Source organism: Miscanthus floridulus, chromosome 9, assembly GCF_019320115.1.
Source record: "Miscanthus floridulus cultivar M001 chromosome 9, ASM1932011v1, whole genome shotgun sequence".
Classification (NCBI taxonomy): domain Eukaryota; kingdom Viridiplantae; phylum Streptophyta; class Magnoliopsida; order Poales; family Poaceae; genus Miscanthus; species Miscanthus floridulus.
Window position 1 is genome coordinate 47,286,755 of NC_089588.1, and position 27,393 is coordinate 47,314,147.

The 27,393-nt window shown below is 44.1% G+C and overlaps 1 protein-coding gene and 1 long non-coding RNA gene across 3 annotated transcripts; one reads left to right on the plus strand and one right to left on the minus strand.

Annotated features, from left to right (window-relative positions):
• The first annotated feature begins 7,285 nt into the window (after positions 1 to 7,285).
• LOC136483693 (disease resistance protein Pik-2-like) lies at positions 7,286 to 13,868 on the plus strand. Its single transcript, XM_066480837.1, has 3 exons — positions 7,286 to 8,804; positions 9,317 to 9,961; positions 10,616 to 13,868. Exons 1-3 carry the CDS (start codon positions 7,737 to 7,739, stop codon positions 12,443 to 12,445), a joined length of 3,543 nt encoding a protein of 1,180 aa, XP_066336934.1. The 5' UTR covers positions 7,286 to 7,736; the 3' UTR covers positions 12,446 to 13,868.
• Positions 8,362 to 14,214, minus strand: LOC136483698 (uncharacterized). Of its 2 annotated transcripts, none has more exons than XR_010765568.1 (4): positions 13,879 to 14,214; positions 9,672 to 9,824; positions 8,604 to 8,812; positions 8,362 to 8,498 (listed from the first exon to the last, which is right to left on the minus strand). It is a non-coding gene; the product is annotated as an uncharacterized lncRNA (long non-coding RNA). The 2 variants fall into 2 exon arrangements; XR_010765567.1 differs by having other exon boundaries at positions 9,610 to 9,824.
• Between the last annotated feature and the right edge of the window lie 13,179 nt (positions 14,215 to 27,393).

Genomic DNA, 27,393 nt, shown 5'->3' on the forward strand with positions numbered 1-27,393 from the left:
CGTCCCCGCCCCTATGTGTTGTGTCCCGTGCCCCGTAGTTGAGCGTCGTGCCCCATCCCCCACTATGTCAAGGTGGTGCCGCGGTGCTACCAACACCGCCATTCCCCACCAGAAGGTCATGGCCACTTCGACGTCGGCGCCGCTGCGATGCTCATCCTCAGTTTGCAACATCAGAGATCCGGAGTGGCCAGACCAGGCTAGGCGCCGGCGTAGCTACAATGTATGATCAAGTTTGTACACGCCTTGACTTGGCCTTTACAATTGGGATGCTTAGCAGATATCAGCGCAATACAAGTATTGATCACTTAGGGCCATTAAGAAGACCTTGCATTATTTGCATGTCATTAAGGATTTCATAAAAACTTAATGTTCTATGATTTTTTGGTAATGTTCTATGATTAAAAAAATATCACATGATATTCTGAGTATTAGACATGCAGTTTCTTTTCTTTCCTCCATGCAACACACTTTAAATGGAAAACTTAACCATGACATCCCTCTTTTTAAGAAAATCTGCTATAACAAAACAGGGGTACTAGAGTCATTTCTCTCCTTCACTAATTTGTTTCAAATCCTAGAATATCAAGTTTTTTTTTGGACGGATGAAGTAATATATAAAAAACCGGATAACCTCGGGGTCGTGGGTTATTCAGATTCTGATTATAATGGGTGCTTGGATTCCATCAAGTCCATGTCCGGATATCTATTCACCTTATCAGGGTAGCTATTTTGTAGAAGAGCTCCAAACAAAGTATTATTGCAACATAAACAATGCACGCAGAATTCATAGCTTTATTTGAAGCAGCCCAATAGGCCGCATGGCTGAAGAACTTTATTCCTGGACTAAGAGTGGTCAACAACATATCTAAACCACTAACCTTATATTGTGATAATTTGCCAGCAATTCTCTATGCGAGTGCCAGGTGTAGGGACCGTGACACCTAAGAGGAGAGAGGGTGAATTAGGCAACTTAAAAATTCTAACTCTAAACTATGACCTTTTTTGCTAACCCTAGCAAAACCTATGCAATAGATAAATTATCTAGATGTGCAACTATGGTTTTGCTAGTGCGTTGCTATCTCTACCGCAAACGTAGTAAAGTAATCAATGTAAATGCGGAAGCTAAAGGGCAAGGTAGAGATATGCAAACTCTCGTCGACGACTCCGGTATTTTTACCGAGGTATCGAGAAGCGCGCAAGCTTCCCCTAGTCCTCGTTGGAGCCCCTCGCAAGGAATCCCTCGCAAGGGCCAAGCTCCCGGTCAGGTAACTCCGTGGATAGCCTCGGGCCTTCCCCACGCGCAAGTGGGTCGCCGATGTGCCTCTCGGCAAGCCTCTCCCGGATGCTCCCCGCCGTCTTCACTATCAAGCTTCCGGCCGAAACGTCGCGGACCTTGTTCCCTCCGGTACACGGTGGCGGCCACACCACAAACGCGGTTGGTGTGATCTCGCAAGACTTCAAGCCCCTTCCATGTACAACACTTGTGCTCACAAGCATAGGGTGACAAGAGGTATCTAAACCTCACTAAACACTAGGCAAACACCTAGAGCAAGCGCATAAGCGGTGGTCTAATCAACCTAAGCACTTCGCAAAGCACTTATGCTAATCACCTAATAAAACACTAAGTACTATGTATGTGGAGATCACTAAAATGGTGTATCAACACCCTTGGTATGTTTCCTCAGTTCCACACTCACCAAATGGCCGGTGGGGGGGGTCTATTTATAAGCCATACTGAGAAAATAGCCGTTGGGGATGAAATCCCGCTTTTCTGCTACTGACCGGACTCTAACCAGCGTCCTGTCAGTACTGACCGGACGCGTCCGGTCATGAAAACGGCTCTCTGGAACCTTACTGATGTTGACCGGACTCTGGCACTCAGCGTCCTGTGCAGCGTCCTGTGCATCGGAGTGTCCGGTGCAGCGTCCTGTGTAGCGTCCGGTCGCTGCTGTTGACTCTGCTGTTGCTGTGCATCGGAGCGTCCTGTGCAGCATCTTGTGCCCTCTGTGAGCTCGTTTCTTCGCGATCTTGCGTCCGGTTTGGTTCCTATCTTCGTGCTTGGACTTTGCTTGATATCTTGTATCTTTTCTTGTGCTCCTAAGGTCTTGCTTATGGTGTTGATTATCGGATCATCACGTCGCCTTTGTCCAAGTCACGTCTTGCACCCTATTGAACTACAAAACATAACACTTGCAAATTCATTAGTCCAATTTGGTTGTGTTAGTCATCAAACACCAAAATCCAAAGTAAATGGGCATAGGGTCCATTTTTCTTACAATCTCCCCATTTTTGGTGATTGATGACAACACGACCAAAGCAAGCAAAATACAAAAAAATTAAATTGAAAAACTATCTACTTGCTATGATGCAATGCATGGGACAAGATTATGTGATGCTAAAAGATACTATATATAAGATACTATATGCAACCTTATCTTGCCCTTGCAAATGTCCTCATGTGATATTATGGATTAAAGCCTAGCTTTCTAAAAAAAATTCTCCCATTACTTAGACTAACCCATAATTCACTTTCCTCCCTTTCTCGGACCATTACTACTTGTAACTAAATGCTTGTTTTTTGTCCTTCAAATTCTCCCCCTTTGACATCAAACACCCAAAAGGAATACATTAGTAGCACAAGGAAGGGTCAAACTTTGTGAACCAAATGAAGGATTTGATTAGCCTGGAATAGGTCACAAAACTTGACTATCACATTATATAGGCTAAGCTCCCCTTAAATTTATGCATACATATGATAAAAAGCAAAGTATATGCATAATTAGCAATTCATTGTACAAGAGAGGTTAATCTATATAATGTATAAAGAAAGCAAATAAATATCAAAGTGAGATCAACATGGTGATATCGGTTTAGAAAATACCACATGTGAAAATCAATTTGATTTCTATCAATTGAAGTATAATGCTTTCCTCCGGGGACTCCATTTTCTTTGCAATGAGACTACTACACAAGATAAGCTTGAAAAGGTGTTAGTCTCAAAGCATCCAACTTGTAGATTAAGCTCCCCCCTAAATTTGTGCACACAAGTGTTGAATACTTATAAAATTTGTGCACATTTTTGGAGAGATTATCTACAATTTGGACTTTAGCACATATTAGATAAATAATTGTAAAACAAGCTATGTGCCATGCTCTTAAACAATTTTAAACCATGTTGCTCCAAGGGTTGATAATGAAACCGAGCAAGCCTACTATATGATATACCTATTGAATGCATGACAAAAGATTTAACTCGCATGCAAAACTCCTGCTCTGTTGCCCACATGCACTTGCACGCCCCCGCATACCGCATGCACCTGTTGTGCTTTCACGCCCGCCCCAGCATGCTGATGGTGCGCGTAAAGCTACGCGCCCGTGCCTGCTGATGTGCAGGCAAGTGAGGACCACCCACGCCCGCTTCGCTTGCCACGAACATGGGGCCGCTGCGCTTGCTTCCTGCGTCTGTTAATGTTGCAATATGAAGCACTTCTACAACATGCATCTGAAATAGGTGAAACATTTATAACAGACGCTTGCAACATATATGTATAGCAACTACAACATATGCAACATTCAGATAAAACACTTGCAATATACGTTTGAAATAGATGAAACGATTTAAATAGATGCTTGCAACATATGTGTATAGCCACTGAAACATATACAACATCTAGATCAAAACACTTCCAACATATGTCTAGAAACAGATGAAACTGTTGAACAAACGTTTGCAACATGCCTCTGAAACACTTGCAACATATGCAACATTCCTCGATCCACTTTTGCAACTTTCATATGAAACTATTGCAACATGGTTCTGAAACGTCTGAAACAATTGAAATGTACATTTGCAACATATGAGGAGAGAGTCTTGGGCCGGTCGATTCCGGCCGACGGGGTGGGAGTCGGCGGCGAGCGACTGCGCGCGAGCACCAGCACCACCAGCGCTAACAGCGCCGAGCTTGGCTCGGCGGCGACGGTGGGGGATGGGGGGCGGGGAGCGCCATGGCCGTCGGGGTAGGGGGAGCTCGGTGGCTAGGGTGAGAGAGGGCGCCACGCCAAGTTGAGGGAGAGCCGCCGACTCCCTTACAACACCACCGCGCCACACCTCCATGGATAACGCTCGTGCTCCATGAATTTGTAATGGTATTATCGCATCCGTATGTGCCGACATGCATACGAGCGTGCTCGGTTGCCTTCAGCCCATCGCCCAGGTTAGCATTTTACTAAGAAGCATTTTGATCCGGTTGATGGCTTCATGTCGCATCCACACGTACAGCACGCGTGCAGCGTGCAGTCCACTAGCTAGCCGGTTTGCATTTGCAACTAATCAAGTGACCACTCAGTAGCCAAAGTGCTGTGGCACGATGCATGCAATCACCAGCCTTAGGAGAGGGCAACACAGCAGCAGCCTCACCAGTACAAAGTGTGTAATCAAACTGATTTACACACTAGTGGAGCTAGTAGTAGAGGTTAATCACCAATAATGAGGCCACTCCTGGTTTCGCTTGCTCTGATTTTTGTGATTGCCGGTGTCGCGCACGGCGCGGGGGAGTGCGGGAGAGCCTCCGCTGACAGGGTGGCACTAAGGCTGGCGCCATGCATCTCGGCCGCCGACGAGCAGCTGCTGCTCGGCCGTGCACGCCATCGGGCAGAGCCCCAGCTGCCTTTGCACCGTCATGCTGTCCCGCACCGCCAGGGCTGCCGGGATCAAGCCGGAGGTCGCCATTACCATCCCCAAGCGCTGCAACATGGCCGATCGCCCCGTCGGCTACAAGTGCGGAGGTACGTCACGTGTACATGCATATTTCAAGAATATGTATATCCATGTAGGTGTGGATCCTACAAAACTGTGAACAGTATACTGCTCCCTCCGTCCAAAAAGACGTTTACGTTTTGTTCATTTCTAAAACAACGGTATTTTTAGGATGGAGGGAGTACACATTTGTACATTCGTTCTCACCTGAATTTGTTTGACTTTCACATATTGACTGCGTTCGCCCGGTGGAAATTTCAGCCAGAATTCATCGTTCACGGCTGAAATTCACTGTTCACACACTCACAAATTCCTCCAGATTCATCCAGATTTCTTCAAATTTCTCGAAGCGAACAGGCCCATTACACGCTGCCCTGACCACATCGTCAAGGAGACCGTACGTGTGCCAGGGATTAATAACAAGGTGATGAATGGCATGCAAGGCATTGTGTTGGAAAAATCGAATCCTCCGCTAGAATAAATAAAGCACACGTGGACGACGGGCTCTTGCTGTATCACTATTGGACTTTGCTTGTGTTGTATCTCAAAAATAATAAACATGTTCCGTTTCTCTAATATAATAAGAAAAAACTGTATTGCTTGTTAAGCTCATTGCACTATACCATGACACTAGAAAAGGGCAGATTTGGTATTACGCGCCAAAGATCCTCCCATCTCAGCACACTATCTGACGGGACTGACATTACGGCAAGCATAAATTTACGCCCTGTTCGTTTAGCTTATAAGCGCCGTACTTTTTCAGTCAACAAACAGTATTTTTCTCTCACAACGAATCAGTCAACAGTACTTTCAGTCATGGCTTATCAGCCAAGCGAACAGGACATTAGACATCAAACAGATTTATCGACCAACGTACTCTTTATCGACCGACGACAGTCTGTTGATTCAATATTCACCATTTTTGCTACGATAATGAACCAGGCCAGCCATTTTTGCTTTGGCACGCATATGAACTATCAAGTCGACCATAATATCAAAATACAGGTGACGGAAAGAAACCAGTCTCAAGAAAGGTCAACAAAGTTTCAGCTAGAAAGGTCAACAAAGTTTCAGGTATTTCAGCCTCTACTTTTTTCCATATCACACTACAATAGTACATGTTAATTTGAGGCGGGCAAACAGAGTTTTGAGGTGCAGACGCGGAGACACCTTTCCCATAGCATCTGTATAGACCTAGATTTACACATGTGGTCAACGCTCACCTCTGCAATTGATATTTGAAAATAAGGAGTTTTGGATTGGGATTAGAGTAGTTTAATATATTAGGGACCTAAATATGTAATTCCATAATTTTGGGATTTCGAGGAGAATATTGTGATAGTTTAGAGATTGCTCGTGTAATTATAAGCTAAGGATGCATATGTTGGTTTCACATTGAAGCACCACATCAGCTAATGACTTGTGATGTGGCTATTTTGGACCGTGATTGGGGTACTTAAATAGTATCAGGACTTTTTAAGGGTCAGCAGGGACCAGAGAGGCCGCTACTTAATTTTTATGTATATATGAAAGGGAATATTTACAATTTACAAGGCTTGTAAAGCCCAAACAGGGGAAAACTGTTTGAGCTTTAGATATGCAATTTCATAGTTCAAGGATCTGGATGAAAATGACATAATAGTTTAGGGATTACTAGTGTAATTTACTCTTTATTATATGGCTAAAAAATTGAATTCAACAAAGGGAGGTGCTACGTCAGCAGCTTTGGATTGAATAATCTCACTTTGTTTGAGATATCAGGTAGCCAATCAATTACAGATGGTCATTATGGAGATTTCATATTTCTTCTATTCTACTAGAAAACTAGAAGAAGCCATTTTACCAAATGCTTTTCTAAAAAGCTTTAGCTCTACCGAAGAAACTGCTTCTGTAGAGACGCCAGAGCCATTTTAAAATAGTTATCAATATGCTTACATATATATTTTATTGAGGTTAGCACTCTTGGTTCCTCCTAGATCTCACACTAAACTGCACCGTTGATCTTGAGCACCGTAGTGTATGCCTAAACGAAGGGGAAGCTAGAATTTTATGTCACCGAATCAGCGGAGTGACTCCTGAAGTTGCAATGCTATTTTATTGATTAGAAAGAGAGATTTAGAAATGTTAATGAGTAGATTCTAGTGGGAATAAGAAAAGCTAGTGGGCTTAGCCGACCACAATAGAATTATGTACTCCCTCCGTTCCAAATTATACGACGCTTTGACTTTTCTATATACACTAAGTAATGTATTTAGAAAAGTCAAAATGTCTTATAATTTGCAACAAAGGGAGTAGCTCTCTACTTAAATGATTGTTTATGCCATAGTAGCGCTAAGAGTGCAGCCTGCATACAAAAATCATCATTTTTAATACCACACAATGATAAGACTGTTTTATACCATATATGTAATGTAACGGTGCATTTAGCAAAACTATTTTTGGTAGGCTTTGGTCAAAGAATATTTTTATTTAAGATAAAACTAAAATAACATAAACTTTTAGAACCAGTAGAGTATGACAAGTGGTGTTCTTTTAATTGTTATTATGAAATGTTCTTTTCCATGAAGCACACATAACACATACCGATCAATCTGTCTCGACTTGACAAGAAATATTCTCTTTTCCAAACAGGTTACAGGTCCACATCTTTAAGGTGTGGTAAGACATTGTTGCAGAAACACCACTGCACATTAGTGAAACTGAAAGTTGAAGGGCTCAAGGGGGGCGACTGTGTTTTGCTAGTCAACGGCTAAGTAAATATATCAGAGAACCAACTCAGCTCACGGATCTGGCCAGGCAAAGACTTGCTTTGCAATGTCCCAAACTCCCAGTTGACTATGTTCATGCCTAGCTGATATCCCCATGTTCCCATCTCTAGGTGCGCGGAGGTTGCACAATTCCTCCGATCATTAGCATCACTAATCACTAGCTGCTACCACAGAGACAAACACACTGGAGTGTCTAGGAAAGACGGGAAGCAATGGCGGACCTGGCAGTGAGCTTGGCCAAATCGGTGGTGGAGGGGGCTGTGACCAAGGCCCTGGCGGCGATTGAGGAGGAGGCAACGCTGCGGCAGAGCACGCAGAACGACCTGGTGTTCATCACCGGTGAGTTCCAGATGATGCAGTCCTTCCTCAATGTCGCAGATGAGGAGCGCGCCAGGAACAACGTGGTGAGGACCTGGGTGAGACAGGTCCGTGACCTCGCATACAACGTGGAGGACTGCATCGAGTATGTGATCCACCTTGACAAGGCGTCAGACTGCCACTGCCGCTGCCTCCCAGGCTTCATCAGGCCAGAGCTGCCACTGGACAAGGCGGTCGCCGAGATAAAGCTGCTCAAGGGCAGGGTTGAGGAGGTGAGCCTTAGGAACATGCGCTACAACCTCATTAGTGATTCAGGTTCCAAGCCCGTCACGCAGCAACAGTTGGTGCCTGGTGCTTCTGTCGGTGCCACAACATTTGACATGCTCGTCAAAGCAAGAGATACCACAAAGATGCAACGAGGATTAGGAGATCTGACCAAGTTGTTGATCACCAAGAAACCTGGTGGAGACCTTGGAGTGATCTCAGTGTGGGCAGCAGGTGGCAATGCTGATACCACACCCATCATCAGGGAGGCTTATGGCAAACCAGAAATATGTGACAGCTTCAGATGCCGTGGCTGGGCAAAGCTGTCGCACCCTTTCAATCCCCATGAGTTCCAGCCGAGCTTGCTGATTCAGTTCCACACAAACTCATGCCTACAAAAGAAATCGGGTGTAGACGTTGGTACCCTCAAGAGATTGGAAGTGGCTGCAGAAGGCGAACTTATTGAAGAGTTCATGGAGCAAATGAAGGAGAGGTACCTGGTTATCCTGGAAAACGTTTCCAGTATGGTAGAGTGGGACACCGTCAGAGCTTACCTGCCTGAAGAGAAAAATCACAGCTGGGTCATCATCTCTACTCAGCAATCTGAAGTCGCTAGGCTGTGTGTTGGAGATCCATGGCAAGTGTTTGAGCTTAAGCAGTCCTCAGCCGAACACTCTGTATGTGTCTTCTTCAGGGAGGTAAGCAGCTGAAACACAATCGAATAACTTTCTGGAAAAAAATGGTCTTTTGCTCTTATAGTTTTGATCATTACATATTCTAATCATATGCTAGAAATATTAATTTCAAATTATTGATAGATATAGAAGTACTTTGATTAAAAATGTACAGTAGCAGTTCTACTTATTTTGCTCATCACCAGTGAAGGGCTGGCTGTGCAAACAAAACGAAAATGTGCAGACAATGCTAGTCATTGGTATATTTATCATTAACAAAAGCTCCCCCTGCCCCTGCACACACACACACACAATGAGACTGATTTCCTATAGTCCCCACATAGGGAATAACGGAAATAGGTTTAGGAGAAAGTAGTGGAATAAATTCTTATATTTGTTCAGTCAAATCATCAAATCCAAACTCATAATGTAACACTTGGCACAGGATTCAGAAACTGTGCCATCCCTCCAATGTTTGTTGCATGTTACATTAATTCTCTCCTTGACCACCCTTCTTAAATTTTCTATATTTTCAGGGTTCTCAAGGCGACAGAGATAAAAGCAAGCAAACCACTATGGTGATGGCTAACAATAATGAGGCATCATCATCAATGGGTGTCCAAAACAACACTGATATGTGTATTGGTCGATTCCCCCTAGTTGAAGTACGTGATTCACAGATGAAAGATCTCCGTGGCTATTTAGCCAGGGCGTGTGTTAATGGTGTTCCTGTGATATCCGTGTGGGGGATAGCTGGTGTTGGGAAATCAGCTCTAGTCAGGAACTTATACTACGACATAATGTATGACAGTAGCAACAGAATATTTACCATGTACAGTTGGGTGGATGTATCACATCCATTCAATTTAAGGAACTTGGCTTGGAGCTTACTTTCACAACTTCAGTCAGATTCTCCTCAGCAAAATGGAATCAGCAATCCCATTCAAGAGTGTCATGAGCTTCTGGAGAAGCATCGCTGCCTTGTCATTATAGATGGTTTGCAATCCACAGAAGAGTGGGATCTAATACGACATTACTTGGTATCTACACAATGTAGAAGCATTATCGTTGTGATTACAACTGAAGCAAGCATAGCCATACATTGTGCAAATCGAGAAGAGGCCATGTACAATGTCAAAAGTCTAGAAGACGATGAAGCACGTGATCTCTTCAAAAAGAAGGTGTGTTTTCTTGCAAGATACTTGCATATTCTCTTGGTCTTGCTAAATCATTTCTCAGATGAATCTTGATGCTCAAATCTATGATTTTTCTTCTTTTCCCCCTCTAGGAGATTAAACTGTGTTTTGCAAAACATGAAAATGGTGTGAACATTTTTTCTTTTGCATCAAAGTAGTTTTATCCAAGCTTTTTTTTCTCTGTTGCTACTATGCTCATCCAAACTTCTTAAAATACACAGAATAATCTTATCCAAGTCTTCTATAGTAAGCTTAACAAAACTCCTTATCCAAATGGTATCATAAAAATTCAGAACAATTCTTGGACCATGAGTACAATTTTTTTTCTATTAACGAACTATATGTTTAGCAGTATAGATTTTATAAACAATAGACCATATTACAAGCATACTATCAATATAGATATGTCGTAATATTTCAACAAAAAATTGTATATTTTTCTAAATAAAAACTTACAGATTATAACAAACAACAAGCTGCAATCCACAATTTGTAAGATAAAACAAACAGATCTTGATGCACATGTATTTTTTTTCAATTTTCAATACATGAGTTTATGCATGTTAACAGCACAAGCTAAAACTAAATCTAAAGTGTGATTGATTGATCTACTAATTTAGCTTCTTTTCAATAATACAGGTAGGCACATTTCCAGATTCGTCCGCTTTAAGGGATTCTGAAGATCCGGAGCTTCGAAAACTTATTTCCATGTGTGGCGGACTTCCCAAAGTAATAGTTGCTGTAGCCAACTTTTTGGCACCCATGACAGTCAGCTGGATGAAAACCGCAATGAATCTTAGTGACAGATTTATGCATGATCTGGAGACTAAACCAGAATTTGATAACCTGCGTGGACTATTTGGTTGGATGCATTCCTACTTCCGTACTTGCCCAGATTATCTCAAGCCATGTATCCTCTACCTGTCCATTTTCCCGCAAGGCCAAAGCATTCGACGGAGGCGTCTAGTGAGGCGGTGGATCGCAGAGGGTTACTCGAGGGACACGTCCAACAGGTCAGCTGAGGAGAATGGGGAGAAATTCTTCTCAATGCTCCTTGATCTGAGTATCATCCAGCAGACTCCACATTCAGTCACCACTGCAGATACAAGAACGGTCATGTGCCAAGTCAATGGTTTCTTCCGTGAGTACATCATATCAAGGCAAAAGGATGAGGACCTTGTCTTCGAACTGGAGGGCAGGTGCATATTGACCAGTCAACGCACAGGACGTCACCTTGTCATAAAGGATAGCTGGGACAGAGACAAGATCGTGTTCAGTAGTATTGACTTCTCAAGGCTACGCTCCCTCACTGTGTTTGGACAGTGGAAGCCCTTCTTCATCAGTGACACTATGAGGGTGCTCCGGGTGCTTGATCTCGAGAATGCAACAGGTGTGACATATAAATACCTGGAGCAGATGCTGAAGCTGCTTCCTCGCCTCAAGTTGCTCTCTCTAAGAGGAATAAGAGAGATCTGCCATCTGCCAAGTTCATTTGCGGCTCTGAGGCAACTTGAAACTCTGGATGTCAGGGGCACCTCCATAGTCACTTTGCCACCATCCATCACCAAACTTACCAAGCTGCAATACATCCGTGCTGGCACAGCCAAGGAACCATCAGTAGCATGTGCTCATTTGTCATGGTTGCCTTGCTGCCGCAGAGCTTGTCCTGTAGGTGGTGTTCAGGTGCCTGCAGGGATTGAGGAACTTACATCCTTGCACACTCTTGGTGCCGTCAATGTTGGTTTTTCAGGGGGCAAGACCATCCTGAAAGAGCTCAAGAAGCTCACCCAATTGCACAAGCTCGAAGTGACCGGTGTCAACAAGAAAAACAGCAAAGAGTTCTGTTCTACCATCTCAGACCACGTTCATTTGGAATCCTTATCAGTTTGGCTCTGCATGGGCAATAATGAACCATGTTTGAATGACATGTTCTGGCCTCTGCAGAAACATCTGGAAAAACTTCAAAGCCTTAAACTATATGGTCTTGCAAAAGTGGTGCCACCATGGATCAAAGATCTTCCTAAACTCACAAAGTTACATGTGAAAATGGCAATATCAAAAAATGTTAACATAAGCGAAGTTCTTGGGGAAATAAAAGGACTATGTATTCTACGTCTTGATATCAGGCCACTTGAAGATGGTGATGGTGACCTTAACTTTTGTGTCAAGGTGAATGGAGTAGAGCAGCGCAGTTATTTGAACGTCAGGATACTTGAGATTGCTTGTAACTCTGAGTTAAATGTATCCTTTGGATCATTAGCAATGGAAAATCTTGAGCTGCTGACAGCTAAATGCTGTACTGGGTCGGCAGTGAAGTTTGCTGAGCTAAAGAGTCTGTCTAAAGGAAAACTCAAGGAGGTGTGGTATTTGGGTTCCCTTGACAACAAAGTTAAGGTGGACATGGAGAATCAACTTAACCAGCATCCTAAGACACCAGCTTTGAAACTGGAGGAACCATGTTCGTCCTGATGCATGCTGACAATCTGTCTGCTGTTTGCTGATTCTGGCACCAGAGCAGGATCAGGACTAAATGACTGGTGCTTTTCATTTATACCTTCCCGCGTCCTTTTCCTGCACTCTAGACATTTTGAACTGAAACATCTGCGTCCATGGCAGTGTAAAGATAATTGTTGCTTCTTCGATGTCAAAATGTACATGGAGAAAAATAAGGAGTTAACATATATAGCTAAAATGCTAAATTTACTCGAGTTTGTTTACTCTGTACTGCAAACGTTATATGCATCCGTGGCATATAATGGACCTGTGCATTGACATCGTAATTCAATTATCTTGCTTTCATTTTGTGCTTGTTTTCCCCTGATTCCTTGGGTGATATTGTGTAGATGTCGTCTCTCATAGTCTCGTATTATTGGTTCATGTTAATTCCAGGTCTCATTGAGTCGATTTGTCGATGTGCCTAAAGTCTTGACCAGATCTTTCTCCATTAGAGTACACTATCTCTCTCCTGTGCAAGGTGCTTGTCAGCAACCTGGGTTCTACAGCTGAAGCCGGTGCCGACCAAGGCGTCACGCACGACTAAAACCCTGAAGATGGGCCGAGAAGGAGCACAAGGGCGCGCCGGCCCAACACACGCGTCCAAGGCCCGGCGTGGGCATGAAGACGAGCAGCTGGCAAGAGAGCCGTAAGCTAGTGGTATAAGGATAGAGCGATGGTGAGGAGAGGGAATTAACAAAGAATTGAACCCTGTTTTGTAACAATCACTCCTCTTTCTATGACTCTTCCTCCGAACTGAATCCCAACTACTGCTTGCTATCCTATTCTTCCTCTCTTGTATGCTGGTGCTAACAGTGCTATGCACATATGTTTTGTGCTAGTCAGTATGGAGGCTAGAAAGGATCCTCTAATTAGTAATAGTTCTAGGAAGTCTTGTGAGGATCAGTATGGAGGCTAGAAAGGATCCTCTAATTAGTAATAGTACGATTGCTAAAAAATCCAATAACCTAAACGGGACATCTTCAAAATGATTATATGTTTATATTCTGTACCATTCGTTTAGAACAAGTCACAATTATCATATCAACTGATGCACAAAATCTTATGCCCATGACAAAAATCTGAATTTTAACTTGCACTAGAAGTCTTGGGTTTCAACCAACCTCTTAGTAAATTTAATTTCCAAGGACAAGGCTATCTAGAATCTAGAAATTCCCATCTTTAGACCTCGTCTTACACTGGAGCATTTTAGAACTGGCCCAGTAAATCGCAAGCAATGTGACTCAGAGAAGCAACAGGCAAGGTTGCAAGTTAAGCATCGACAGGAAAACTAGATCTCTACAACAGACCCTCTTATCCACGAAGCACGAAACAGAGGAACAGCTTTGAATCCGCAGATTCCTTCTCCTGCTTGCTTTGTAAGAAAAAGAAAAAAGAATTTATTGTACCTTGGGCCAGAAGGACGTATTGGGGCAACAGGAACAAGCGACGCGCAGGTGTGGACGCCCTTCCTCTTCAAGCTCAAGCTGCTAGTCTGCTACCGGTTCGAGGTCGATGGCGTGGACTGGGGCTGCAGTGTCGTCGCTTATTGTGCTCGGCGGCGGTGGGGATTCCATGGAGTAGCGAGGAATCTGGGAATCAGGCGGTGAGCTGCATCATTGGCGGGCGCTGGGACTGCGAATTGGGGAACGCCGACCGGTGGCGGGGCCCTGTATTGCCTGGCCTGGGCACCAAGTCCAGCAACGCTGGAAGCGCATGAGCGAAGGACTTGAGACAGCAGAGCACAAAAATGTTTCGTTCTTTTTCGAGGCACAAATGAGAAACAGAATTCCATCGCATTTATCCCCTAAACTTACAACCTATTTTGATTCCAATTAAATTACAAAAATCTTTATTACGATAAGATTATAACATTATTAGGCCGTTTAGGTCTCTTGATTGACTATAGAGGTGGACTATTATTAGTTGGAGTATAAATTATCTATAATTTCAAAAAAAAAAAGGGCTTTGGAGACAGATTGAGGATTTTTGTAATCCGGATCTGCAGTGTTTTGAGCATCTTCAGATTATTTTATCTGATTACTGTAATTCAGTTGGCATCCAAACAACCTCACAATAATATCTTGATCATCTTGCTTATTTTGAAACACCCACTTTGTTCCAATGACTCTGGCACCTTTGGGCCGCTCTTCAAAAGTCTAAACTTTATTGTGGGTGAAGTTGTTCAACTCTTCATGCATTGCATTTATCCAATCCAGATTTTAAAGAGCTTCTTCTACCTTAGTAGGCTCAAAGCAAGATACAAAAGAGTGATGAACGATAAATGAAACAAGTTTTTGTGAGCGAGTCATTACACCCTTTGATGGACTCCCCATGATGAGATCTTGCGGATGATCTTGTAGTAGAGGTGTATTTCTTCTATTGACCACTTGAGGAGGAGGTAGTGGAGCATCAACATCTTATGCTTGTACCACCATTTGATCATGGGAGACATGAGTGTCTTCACTTTCTACTCTCCCATCTTTATCACCATCTTATGGCACATTTGATAAAGAATGTGGATCAATCACTTGTACATCATCTTTATCATCTTTAGGCTTGATGTCTCCAACCAAAATGTTCTTCATAGCCTTCCTCAATGGTTCATCACCTACATCATCAAGATCATATCATCAAGATTCTCATGTGCTCCTTAGGAGCCGTTAGATTCATCAAATTCCATATCATATGTTTCTTCAACCAAGCCGGTGGCATGATTAAATACTCTATATGCTTTGGACTTTGATGAGTAACCAACAAGAAAATCAATATCACAACGTCTTTGAAACTTTCCTAGGTGTTACCGCTTTTTGTAGATGTAGCATTTGCAATCAAACACCCTAAAGAAAAAGACGTCTGGCTTCTTCCCATTGAGCAACTCATAAGGTGTCTTGCCAAGGAACTTTTGAAGGAATAGGCGGTTTGATGCATAGCATGCGGTGTTGATAGCTTCCGCCCATAAAACTTTAGGGGTATTGTACTCATCAAGCATTGTTCTTGCAAGAGTGATCAATGTCTGGTTTTTCCTCTCAACTACACCATTTTATTGAGGAATATATGTTGCGGAGACCTCATGCCCAATCTCAACTTCATCACAATAGGCTTCTATATTTGTGTTGTCAAATTCCTTCCCATTGTCACTTCTTATCTTCTTAAGCTCCACTTCAAATTTATTTTGTGCTCTCTTGGCAAACTTCTTGAAACAAGATGTAACTTCGGATTTGTCATGAAGAAAGAATACTCATGTATACCTTGAATAGTCATCAACAATCACAAGACAATAAAAATTTCCTCCCAAACTCTTGTATGTTGTTGGTCCAAATAAATCCATATGAAGGAGTTCTAGCACTCTTGCGGTTGACATAAAAGCTTTTGTTGGATGGGTATTTGCAACTTGCTTGCCGGCTTGACATGTACTACAAAGCTTGTCCTTCTCAGACTTCACATCCTTCAACCCTCTCACCAAATCATTCTTCATTAGCTTCTTGAGTGAGTGTCGATGCGGGACCCATAGGATACCCCATAAGGGAGAGAGAAGATCTAGTGCAACTAGGATTCTTTCTATGTAATCTTAGTAGTGGAACTATTAAGTAATCCTACTAGGAAATCTCATTGTAAACCGACTAGGACTCTGACCTCCTAACTATATAAAGGAGGGCAGGGCTCCTGAGAGAAGAGGACGACAATTGTACAACACAACATATCACAATCAATCCAACGCAAAGGCTAACGTCGACTGGACGTAAGGTTATTACTCGATCTACGATCGAGGGCCTGAACCAGGATAAATCGACTGTCTTTTGCGTTAACCATCGGGTTTAGCATACGCCGAAGCCCGAACATACTGCCCCGGGTACCCCCGTGGCAGGCTATCGGTGGTGAAACATCGACAGCTAGCGCGCCAGGTAGGGGCTTTCAGCGACTTTACATCTGAAAGCTCGATGGACCTCGATAACATGATCTTCCCGACGGGATCAACTTTCATCTTCGGCTCATGGATTTGCGAGGCGGACAACTATGGTAGGCTCCAAAGCCATCTCCTCAAAGATCCGGATCAGCATGAAGAATTTCCTATTTCGACAACTACGATGGATCAGCTCACCAGAAGATTCGCGCAGCTCATAATATCCGATTCAAATAAGATTTCACGGCTACGCGCATCCGACTCGAATTCAAGCTCCGTGTCCAAGATGAAGTCTTATTCGAGTGCTTTCAAGAAACCGAGTTCTTTTTTGGCAGGATTCCAGAGCACAACCCAAAACAACTCGGATTACCCTCAGAGTTCTTTCAAAAAGTCGAGTTCTTTTCCATTTGGGCTCAACAACACGGCAAAATCCTATCAGGGACAGATCGAAAGGTCTTTCAAACCAATGCTTGGGATACCACTGACAGGAGCCCAGGAGGGTCTCGTGCTAACAATAACATCACAAGACTGTATCATCCACTGGCCAGGTTCTATTCCTGAAGATAGCGGAACCCAACTAGTCAGCACAACAACAACAGTTATTCTACCTTACCAAGAAGGAGACTCGATCTACGACATCGAGGCATCTACTAAAGTTATCAGCGACTCCGACAGTATGAAAACTAACACCAATAACAGAATGGCTCACGCACGGGAAGTGCTCATGGTTCGACATCCTCGGTCACCATTAAACCCCCCAGAAGCACCCGATGTCAGGTCATCAGATGAATTAGAATCCAACATATCACCCTTTGCCTAGGGCTACGATGGAGAAACCGAGAGTCAGAAACAAGCTAGAGAAAGAAAAAACAAGTTGAAGCAAGGGCGCCAACACCGTGCTAGGCAGCGCAGGGAAGCTTGGATCAGATATGAGTCAAAGTTGGTTGAGTACGACAAAAGAAAATCGCAACGAGAAGTCGAAGGAAGACGCACGGCAAATACGCCTTACGATAAGATTCGAGAAGCATTAGAAGAACTCGGAGCAACTTCACATCCCGGTGAGAAGTATGAACAGCTCTAGGACTTCCGATCGATGATCCCGAGAACGCATGAAGAGAGAGCTCGATCAAGACTACCCGCCAGATTAACAACCCACAAGCAAGAAGATCAAAATTAAAGGAAATCTGCTTTCGAAAGACTTGGGCTGAGTGGAAGCCATGACGGAGGAAGTAGGAAGGAACATAATCAAGGCCACCGATTTGAACAACCAAAGAAGACCAGGAGTAGGGTGCCTACCCAGACAACCTCGCAAGATTATTCCCATCAAAACGATAGTTGGCCAGAAGAAGGTGCCGAATCCGAATTCAAAGAAACCAGGACACACGACAGATTCCCCTGTTTCACGAATAGGCTTGCATTGGTACGATTACCTCACAAATTCAAGCCGTCTAACCACTCCAAGTATGATGGCAAAACTGAACCAAGGCAATGGCTCAGAATATATTCACAATCAATTGAACTAGCCGGAGGAGACGACAATATCAAAACCCTGTTCTTTCACATGGCATTAGAAGCCATGCCCCTCCAATGGTTCGACAAACTGAATCCAGGATCTATCAGAAATTGGGAGGATTTACAAAGAGCTTTTTGTGAGAATTTCGCAGGAATCATTACACACCCAATCACTCATGCAGAACTAAAAGGACTCAAGCAAAAGGGAGGTGAAAGTCTTAGAAATTACTATCGATGATTCGGCGAACTACGAGCTCAAGTGCATGACATAACCGAACGAGAAGTAATTGAAGCTTTCTCTCACAGAATCATGGCTAGGTGGCAATTTCAAGACTTCTGCAAAGAAAATCCGAGAAACAATGAAGAATTCAGACGAATAGTAGAAAAGATGATTACTGCAGAAGAAAAAACACGAGAGAGGTTCCCGGACAGAAGCAACCAGGACAACTCAGACAAGCAAAATCACCGAAATAGCAGACATCAAGAAAGAAAATGTAGACCAGACAATACTGTGGCAATGGCCGACAAATCAAAGAAGTTTTCCAAACCCAGAAGATATGATGACATTGAAAACATACGTTGCCCATTGCACCCTAATGGGAGGCACACCATCGAAAATTGCTACACTTTCAATGATCGATACACAAGAAAAGATAGTAAGGAAAACACCAAAGAGGACAATCAGAAAAGAGATGAAGACAACCACGAGGACAAAGGATTCCAAAAACCCAGGGGAATGGTAGCAGTGATCTTCTCAGGGGCTCCGGATTGCAGAAGCAAACATTAAGAAAAACTAGCACTATGGACCATTATGACAGCAGAACCGGCTACACCAAGATATCTCAATTGGTCACAGTATCCTATCCAATTTACCAGAGAAGACCAATGACTAGCGTGGGAAACGCAGGCCATTATCCACTGGTTCTAGATCCAACTATTGCTGGTATGACCGTCACCAAAGTACTAATCGATGGGGGAGCTGGACTCAACATCATCTTTTCAGAAACTCTAAGGAAAATGGGACTACAACTCGCCGGGATGATCACGCCAACAAGCACACCTTTTTATAGAATAGTACCCGGCAAAGCAGCCATGCCACTCGGACAAATTACTTTACCCGTTACTTTTGGAACTCCTTCAAACTACCGAACAGAGTTTATCAAATTTGAGGCCGCTGACTTCGATTCGTCATATCATGCAATCCTCGTACGCCCAGCACTGGCCAAATTCATGGCAATACCACATTATCCATACTTACTGCTTAAGATGTCAGGACCCAACGGTATCCTTTCTCTTCGAAGCGATTTGAAGCGTGCTTTTGACTGCGATGTTCAGGCGATCCAAATTGCAGCTAAAACACAAGCCGATAATGGAAGAAAAGAAATAGCCGCAATCGCTGCAGAGACAAGCCAAGAAGAATTAGAAATACCAGCTAAAAAGCCCAGCATCATCGCACCACCAAAAGAAGCCAATGTCAAGCAAATCGACTTAGGCACAGGCGATACCTCCAAGACAGCAACCATCAGTGCTCACCTCTCAGCAAAATAGGAATCACGCTCACCAACTTTCTTCGGGACAACAAAGATATCTTCGCTTGGAAGCCGGCCGACATGCCAGGAGTCCTAAGGGAGTTGGCTGAGCACAGAATTGATGTTAATGAAAGCTCCAAGCCTGTAAAGCAATGGCTACGACGATTCTCACCCGATAAAAAGGTAGCAATTAAAAAGGAAATAACAAAACTGATGGCAGCCGGATTCATCAGGGAAATCCTTCATCTAGACTGGCTAGCAAACCCGGTCCTTGTGCAGAAGAAAAACATGGATGAGTGGCGCATGTGCGTCGACTACACAGATCTCAACAAACATTACCCAAAAGATCCGTTCGGGCTACCACGCATTGACCAGATAGTTGACTCAACAGCAGGATCTACACTATTATCTTTTCTCGATTGCTATTCAGGGTATCACCAGATCGTGCTAAAAGAACAAGACCAGAGCAAGACATCTTTCATCACCCTATTTGGTGCCTACTGCTACAAGACCATGTCGTTTGGACTAAAGAACGCTGGCGCCACGTACCAAAGAGCTATCCAAACTTGCCTTGGGAATCAAATTGGTGAAAATGTGGAGGCATACATGGACGATGTAGTGGTGAAAACAAAGAACCCAGACACTCTAATTGAAGATTTAAAGCAAACCTTCGAAAACTTGAAGAGATGGAGATGGAAATTGAACCCAAACAAATGTGTATTTGGAGTTCCCTCAGGACAACTACTCGGATTTTTGGTCAGTCAGCGCGGGATCGAAGCCAGCACCAAGCAAATTCGAGCTATAACAGAAATGGGCCCACCTAGAAGTATCAAAGATGTGTAGAAACTAACAGGATGCATGGCGGCCCTCAACCGTTTCATATCAAGACTCGGCGAAAAGGGGTTACCTTTCTTTAAACTACTAAAGAAGACAGACAAGTTCGAGTGGACAATAGAGGCCGACGAAGCTTTCAAAAAACTTAAAGAATACCTCACCTCGTCGCCTGTCCTGACACCTCCAAAGAAAGACGAAGATATGATGCTATATATTGCGGCGACTTCTACCGTAATCAGCACGGCAATAGTCATAGAAAGAGAAGAACAAGGGCACGTGTATAAAGTGCAACGTCCCGTATACTACATCAGCGAAGTACTATCAGAATCAAAAATCCGATACCCGCATGTACAAAAACTACTCTACGCTCTACTCATCACCTCACGCAAGCTTCACCACTATTTCGAAAGCCACAAGATTACCGTGGTGACAGATTTTCCACTCGGAGACATCCTACACAATAAAGATGCCACGGGGCGCATATCCAAGTGGGCAGTTGAAATCGGAGCTCTTAACATCGATTTCACCCTGCGGAAAGCAATCAAATCTCAAGCCCTCGCCGATTTTGTGGCTAAGTGGACAGAGATTCAACAGACTTTATCAGATACAATCCTTGACCACTAGAAGATGTACTTTGACGGATCACTCAAACTAGGCGGGGCTGGTGCAGGCGTTCTCCTCATTTCTCCAGAAGGAAAACAACTCAAGTACGTCCTTCAGATATTATGGCAAGCTACAAATAACGAAGCAGAATATGAAGCCCTCATCCACGGGTTACGAGTGGCAATTACTCTCGGAATAAAGAGATTACTCATATACGGCGATTCAGCAGTAGTCATCAACCAAGTCAACAAAGATTGGGATTGCACCAAAGAAAACATGAGTGCTTACTATGCTAAAATACGGAAACTTGAAAAACATTTTCAAGGATTAGAAATTCTACACGTCCTGCGTGATTCCAACATTGCAGCAGACATCCTCACCAAGCTCAGATCAGATAGAGCGAAGGTTCCACCCGGCGTATTCATAGAAGAGCTATCAGTTCCCTCTATCAAACAACCCGATGAAACAACCCATGAAATTTAGGCTAAAGGCGTTCAGATCTTGGTAATCAACACTTCATGGAGCCAAGTTTTCATCGACTACATCAAAGAAAATAAATTGCCAGCAGATAAAGCAGAAGCCACCCAAGTTGTTCGTAGAAGCAAAAACTACGTTCTAGTAGGAGATAGACTTTACAGAAGAGCATCATCATCAGGAGTACTCCTAAAATGTGTCTCATTTGAAGAAGGAAAAGAGATCCTAGATGAAATACACTCAGGTTGCTGTGGAAATCATGCCGCTTCAAGAACACTAGTTGGCAAAGCATTTCACACCGGATTCTACTGGCCAACCGCTTTGAAAGACGCAGAAGAACTTGCCAGAAAATGCAAAGGTTGCCAAATGTTTGCAAGACAAGCCCATGTGCCAGCTCACAATCTTATCTGCATCCCACCCGCTTGGCCTTTTTCCTGCTGGGGGCTGGATCAAGTAGGACCTCTGAAGAAAGCAAAAGGCGGCTTCGAGTACATCTTTGTAGCAATCGACAAGTTCACCAAGTGGATCGAATACAAACCACTCGCAAAATACAGCGCAGCAAAAGCAGTCGAGTTCATCCAAGACATTATACACCACTTCGGGATGCCCAATCGAATCATCATAGATCTAGGTTCCCCCTTCACGGCTACATAATTCAAAAGCTAGGCACAGGACTGTGGTTTCAGTATAAACTATGCATCTGTTGCACATCCAGAAGCCAACGGACAAGTAGAAAGGGCTAATGGACTCATACTAGCCGGATTAAAACCAAGATTATACGAAGAACTAGTGGACTATGGAGCCAAGTGAATTAAAGAATTACCTAAAGCAGTATGGGGGCTACGAACTCAAATGAGCAGAGCAACCGGCTACTCACCCTTCTTCCTAGTTTATAGGACAGAGGCCGTACTACCTGCCGACTTGATCTGGACATCACCAAAGATAGAACAATACAATGAAGGAGAAGCAGAATACACAAGAAGATTAGAACTCGACAGCTCAGAAGAAGTCAGAATAAACGCTACCCTCCAATCAGCCAGATACCTACAAGGTTTAAGACGACACTACAACAAGAGTACCCATCCTCGATCATTACAAGTCGGAGACTTAGTGCTAAGAAGGATACAAAAGACTGATGGACAACATAAGCTACTCAGTTCATAGGAAGGTCCGTTCATTGTCACAAAAGTCACCAGACCAGGCATATACAAGTTAATAACCGAAGATGGAAGAGAAATCAACAATACATGGCACATCAGCCAGCTAAGAAGATTCTACGCGTAAAAACAAATCAAGAGAAAACAGATATGCAAGTCACAAGGGACCAACGTTCACAATCGACGAAGGACAATATTCTTCGACAACATATGTATTAGTTTATATTCATGATCAATAAAGATGATATTCATCCACAGCATCTTTTATCATGACTTTCAACGAGTTGTAATGAAACAAAAAGCAAAATGGCTGAAAACATGCCTGAGTATCCCGGCCGAGAGCAAAATAGCTGAAAAGACGCTTGAGCCCGCCGATGAGGGTAGCTAAAAGCTAACACCCGAAACAAAAAAGCAAAATGGCTGAAAACATGCCTGAGCATCCCGCCCGAGAGCAAAATAGCTGAAAAGACGCTTGAGCCCGCCGATGAGGGTAGCTAAAAGCTAACACCCGAAACAAAAAGCAAAATGGCTGAAAACATACCTGAGCATCCCGGCCGAGAGCAAAATAGCTGAAAAGACGCTTGAGCCCGCCAATGAGGGTAGCTAAAAGCTAACACCCAAAACAAAAAGCAAAATGGCTGAAAACATGCCTGAGCATCCCGGCCAAGAGCAAAATAGCTGAAAAGACGCTTGAGCCTGCCGATGAGGGTAGCTAAAAGCTAACACCTGAAACAAAAAGCAAAATGGCTGAAAACATGCCTGAGCATCCCGGCCGAGAGCAAAATAGCTGAAAAGACGCTTGAGCCCGCCGATGAGGGTAGCTAAAAGCTAACACCCGAAACAAGAAGCAAGATGGCTGAAAACATGCCTGAGCATCCCGGCCGAGAGCAAAATAGCTGAAAAGACGCTTGAACCCGCCAATGAGGGTAGCTAAAAACTAACAACCAAAACTAGTCGACCAAAATTAAGCTTAAAAAGACCCTCTAGCTCTTCGTTTTGAAAAGCAAGAGGCTCAGGGGCTACATCCAGATAGGAATACTCTACATCCAGATAGGAATACTCTTTTCCTCAGAAAAGCACAAGCGCCACTCAAGAAAGCACTCAGATGCCGAAGTTTGTCAAGGCAACATTCAATGCCAAGTTGTTTTACATAGCGCAGACGAAAGGTTGTCAACGCAAAAATCTACACCTAACAAGTCTGCCAAAGTTTGCCAAGCGCGGACAAGGTACTCGGCGGATCACAAAAGAGGAAGAAGAGAAAAGTACTCGACAAATCGAGGGATTTCGTCAGGATAACACACAGAGTTGAGCAGAGACGAAAACAGGACAAAGTACTCAGCAAGTCAAGTAAATCCGACCACACCCAGGCAAAGAATACATCAACGAGAATAAAGAATCTTCATTTTAAGAGGAGTGTAATATTACAAGAGGCTGATCAATTGGATCCGGCATTGTCATCAGGAAGGGAAATATCAATGTTAAGACTATCTACAACCCTACTGGCTAAACCTTCGACCTCAGACTCCATCCTCTCAACAGCATCAAGGTATTCTTGGCTATTAGCTTCCTCCGCTATCTTGGACAGAGGCGCCTCTAGAGCAAGGACCCGGACCTAGGCCAGCACATTCTTGGTACATACTTGAGCGCACTTCTTTGCAAACTCTTGGAAACGAGTCGGAATCCGAGGAATGAACTGAGCCCAAGATTGCCCGTCATCCGCTGGAGTCCAGAGAACATCAGCTACTGAACGAAAAGATTTTCACAAAACATTCCAATTTTCAGTAGCCGTCGCTAGTTTCCCAGACAAGCCTTCAATAGTTTTTGGGCCTGCACAAGATCTCTATCAGCTCCACGCCTAATCAGCTTAGCAAGGGCGAGTTCTTCCTCAGCACGAGTAATTACCTCCTCAGCCTTGTTATGACTGGAGCGGACAAGAGCCTTCATTTCATCGATACTCTCCGAGAGCTTCTGCTTCTCAACTCGGAGAACTAGACAAGACACCCAAGAACAAGTCAGCGAAAAAAGAAGTCAAAATACAAGAAGAAATAGGCAGAACCCGCGGCACCTTTGCATTCATTCTTCGCAGACTCCACCGCGGCATCTCTCTACTTCTCTGTCTCCACTACCCGGGCACGAAGGATCTTCTCCTCCTTTTGGTGCATTTGACGCTCTGTCTCCAACTCAGCCCGGAGAAGGTTGAGATCAGCTTTCAGAGCGTCCACCTCAGAAGACAACTTTCTCTCATTTTCAGATGAGAAAAAGAAGCCAGAATGATCACGAGAAAAAGACTGAGCAAAAAGAGGCAAAGAGAAACAAGGCATAAGGACAGAAGAAAAACAAGCACGCAAAAAAGGAGTGGCAGTAAAACCTACCTGGAGCTTTTCACCAAAAGAAGTCGCGAGGGTCGACAAGCTCCCCTAGGCCGTGGTCAGCTCCGATAACCGATGGGTGGCATCGAACTGTTGCACCACGTCACCGGAAAAAGAGGGACCGCCGGAAACAAGAGAATGGGAAGGAGAGGCCGGCTAGGGCGAAGAAGGAGCAACCAAAGCAACCTCTAGGGAAGCTAGAGTCAAACCCTCAGAAGGACCCGACACGACAGCCACAGTCACCTCCGGAGCGGCCAAGTCCACAACTTCGCCAGGTAGCTCCGAAGCCCCCGCAACAACTTCATCAACAGAATGTTGTGAGTCCTGAGGCTCAAAACTCGTTGGCACGGCGGGAGGCAGAGAAGAAGTCGATAAAGAAACAAGAGAAGATGAAACACTAAAAAGTGATAAAAGAAAGCACCGATAAGAACCAGAAGAAGGAAGATAGAAGCCAAAAAAGATAAAAGCCAGAATCTACTCACCCGACCACTTTCTTCTTCGCGAAGCCAAAAGAAGGCCTCGCAGGGGGAACCACGACGGTGAAAACGTCCCCGCCACCCGGCGACAGGAGCGGGGTAACCGACAACGGAGCCGCGGAAGAAGCCAAGGCTGGAGCCATGAAAGAACTCTGCACTAGAGGAGCGGTAGAGCTCAGTACGGGGGCCACCAAAGAACTTGACACCGGAGCTTCAGAAGAAGTCAGCACGGGAGCCCTAGAAGAACTCATACGCGACGTTCGATTACTTCAAAAGGTTCAAGACTAAAAGTTAAAACAAAGAAGAGAGATTCAATGCAACAGGAATATGAAAAACAACTCACCGCCACATGATGAGGGGTACTTTGTCATCCTCATCTCCCTCAGCCAAGGAAACCATGACGGCGGCAGATTTCTGAAAGCTAGGGTTTAAAGGCAGGAGCTGAGCAGGAAAGGAAGATGAAAGGTCTTTAAATAGATTTTTCAGTAATAAAAATGGCCCACTAGGCCCGTTAAAACACAGTGTGAGAACGCAACGGTCCATTTACCGACGTAGCTAAAACAACGGAGGGCACGAATCCACACAATGATACAAACCAACGGGCAGATTTCAGACTTATCTATCCAGCACCACGGCAGGGTTATCAAATCGCTACAAGAACAACTCGTCAAACCAAGAAGAAAGAAAGGGCTACCTTGCAAGGAACAAAGGAACCCGGTTATTGAAGAAAGAAACTAGGTAATCTCATGAACGATAGGGATCACAGCAGAAAAGTAAAAGACAACTCAGAAGACAAGATTCGTTACATTACAAGCGACTTCAAAAGTAGAAGATTACAAATCTTACAAGACCCAACGAACTCGGCATCACGAAAAGCAAAGTAGCAAAGAGGAACATGGACACGGCTAGGCTCTGGAATGACTACGTGTCCCAAATTGCTACTCGGAAGGACAAACTACCATCAGCTACACTGTTTTCTTCAAAGGACGGACGCAGTGCATCCAAGGCGGAAATCGGCAGCACGATAAGACAACATGGAGCAAAGAAGGCCGGTGGGCATCTGTCTACCCAAGACCGATGTGATGCTAGATATGATGTTGATCTATACCGGACAGTCTCAGGACAGGCGACGAGGATCAACCCAGAACTGCCCGATGAAGAAACGAAGCCCACATCACAAGACTTCCTCCAACTACCACCACGTACATCCTGGCACAATGCTGTCGCGGGATTAGCCTACCTCTAATCCCTATCACAAGACTTCCTCCAGCTATGACAAGACACATAGGAACTACAAAATATGCCTGGGGGCTGCTCTACTTCACAAACTACCATGTTCATGACCACGAAGGTTTCAACAGAATGTCCAATGGATGAAAACAAGCACTCCGGGACAGTATTTATAGACCAAAGGAGCGGCGCACATGGACTAGGAGTACCAACAAAATAAGCCTAACAAAGGACACAGTGAAAAGACATGACTCAATAATGGATGACTCAGGCGAGAGGAAATAGTACTCAAAGACGGGCATATTCGAAAGAATATACCAGCATAGTACAACCCATAAACAAAAGGCATTTACACTCAACCACCACCATACAACTACATCTGACAACAGCAGACTATCAAAGAATACGCCAAGACCTCACATCCGAATTCTTCCTGAACAAAACAACACGGATATACGCTCGGGGGCTCGGCCAGCATCATAGCTTAATCAACACTAAGCTAGGGAGCTCGGCCTTCATTTCAACTACTCCCGGAGGCTCGGAACCAAAGACAAAGGACCAAGAATACAAGAAACTCAAGACTACAATGACGACGACACATCAAGACTCTTCATCCGACTTCTTTTCTAAAGAGAAGAACTCGGAGAAAGCACGGGGCTGCGGGATACATAGCCCCATAATTTTTTGAAGACAAGAATCTAGACCCTCCAACTTTTGCAAGCAAAAGCAAGAGGCTCGGGGGCTACACTCAGTGAGTGCAATTTTTACGAAAAATTGCACCCACCCAAAAAGAACCCGGACATAAGCTCGGAGGCTGCATGCCGCGAAACTACTCG

What these genes read in the sequence shown, in the direction of transcription:
- LOC136483693 (XM_066480837.1), top strand. Translation starts at nt 7,737, where the DNA reads ATGGCGGACCTGGCAGTGAGCTTGGCCAAATCGGTGGTGGAGGGGGCT. An exon ending in TATGTGTCTTCTTCAGGGAG is followed by an intron (nt 8,805 to 9,316) that starts GTAAGCAGCTGA and finishes CTATATTTTCAG; the next exon opens with GGTTCTCAAGGCGACAGAGA. An exon ending in GTGATCTCTTCAAAAAGAAG is followed by an intron (nt 9,962 to 10,615) that starts GTGTGTTTTCTT and finishes TCAATAATACAG; the next exon opens with GTAGGCACATTTCCAGATTC.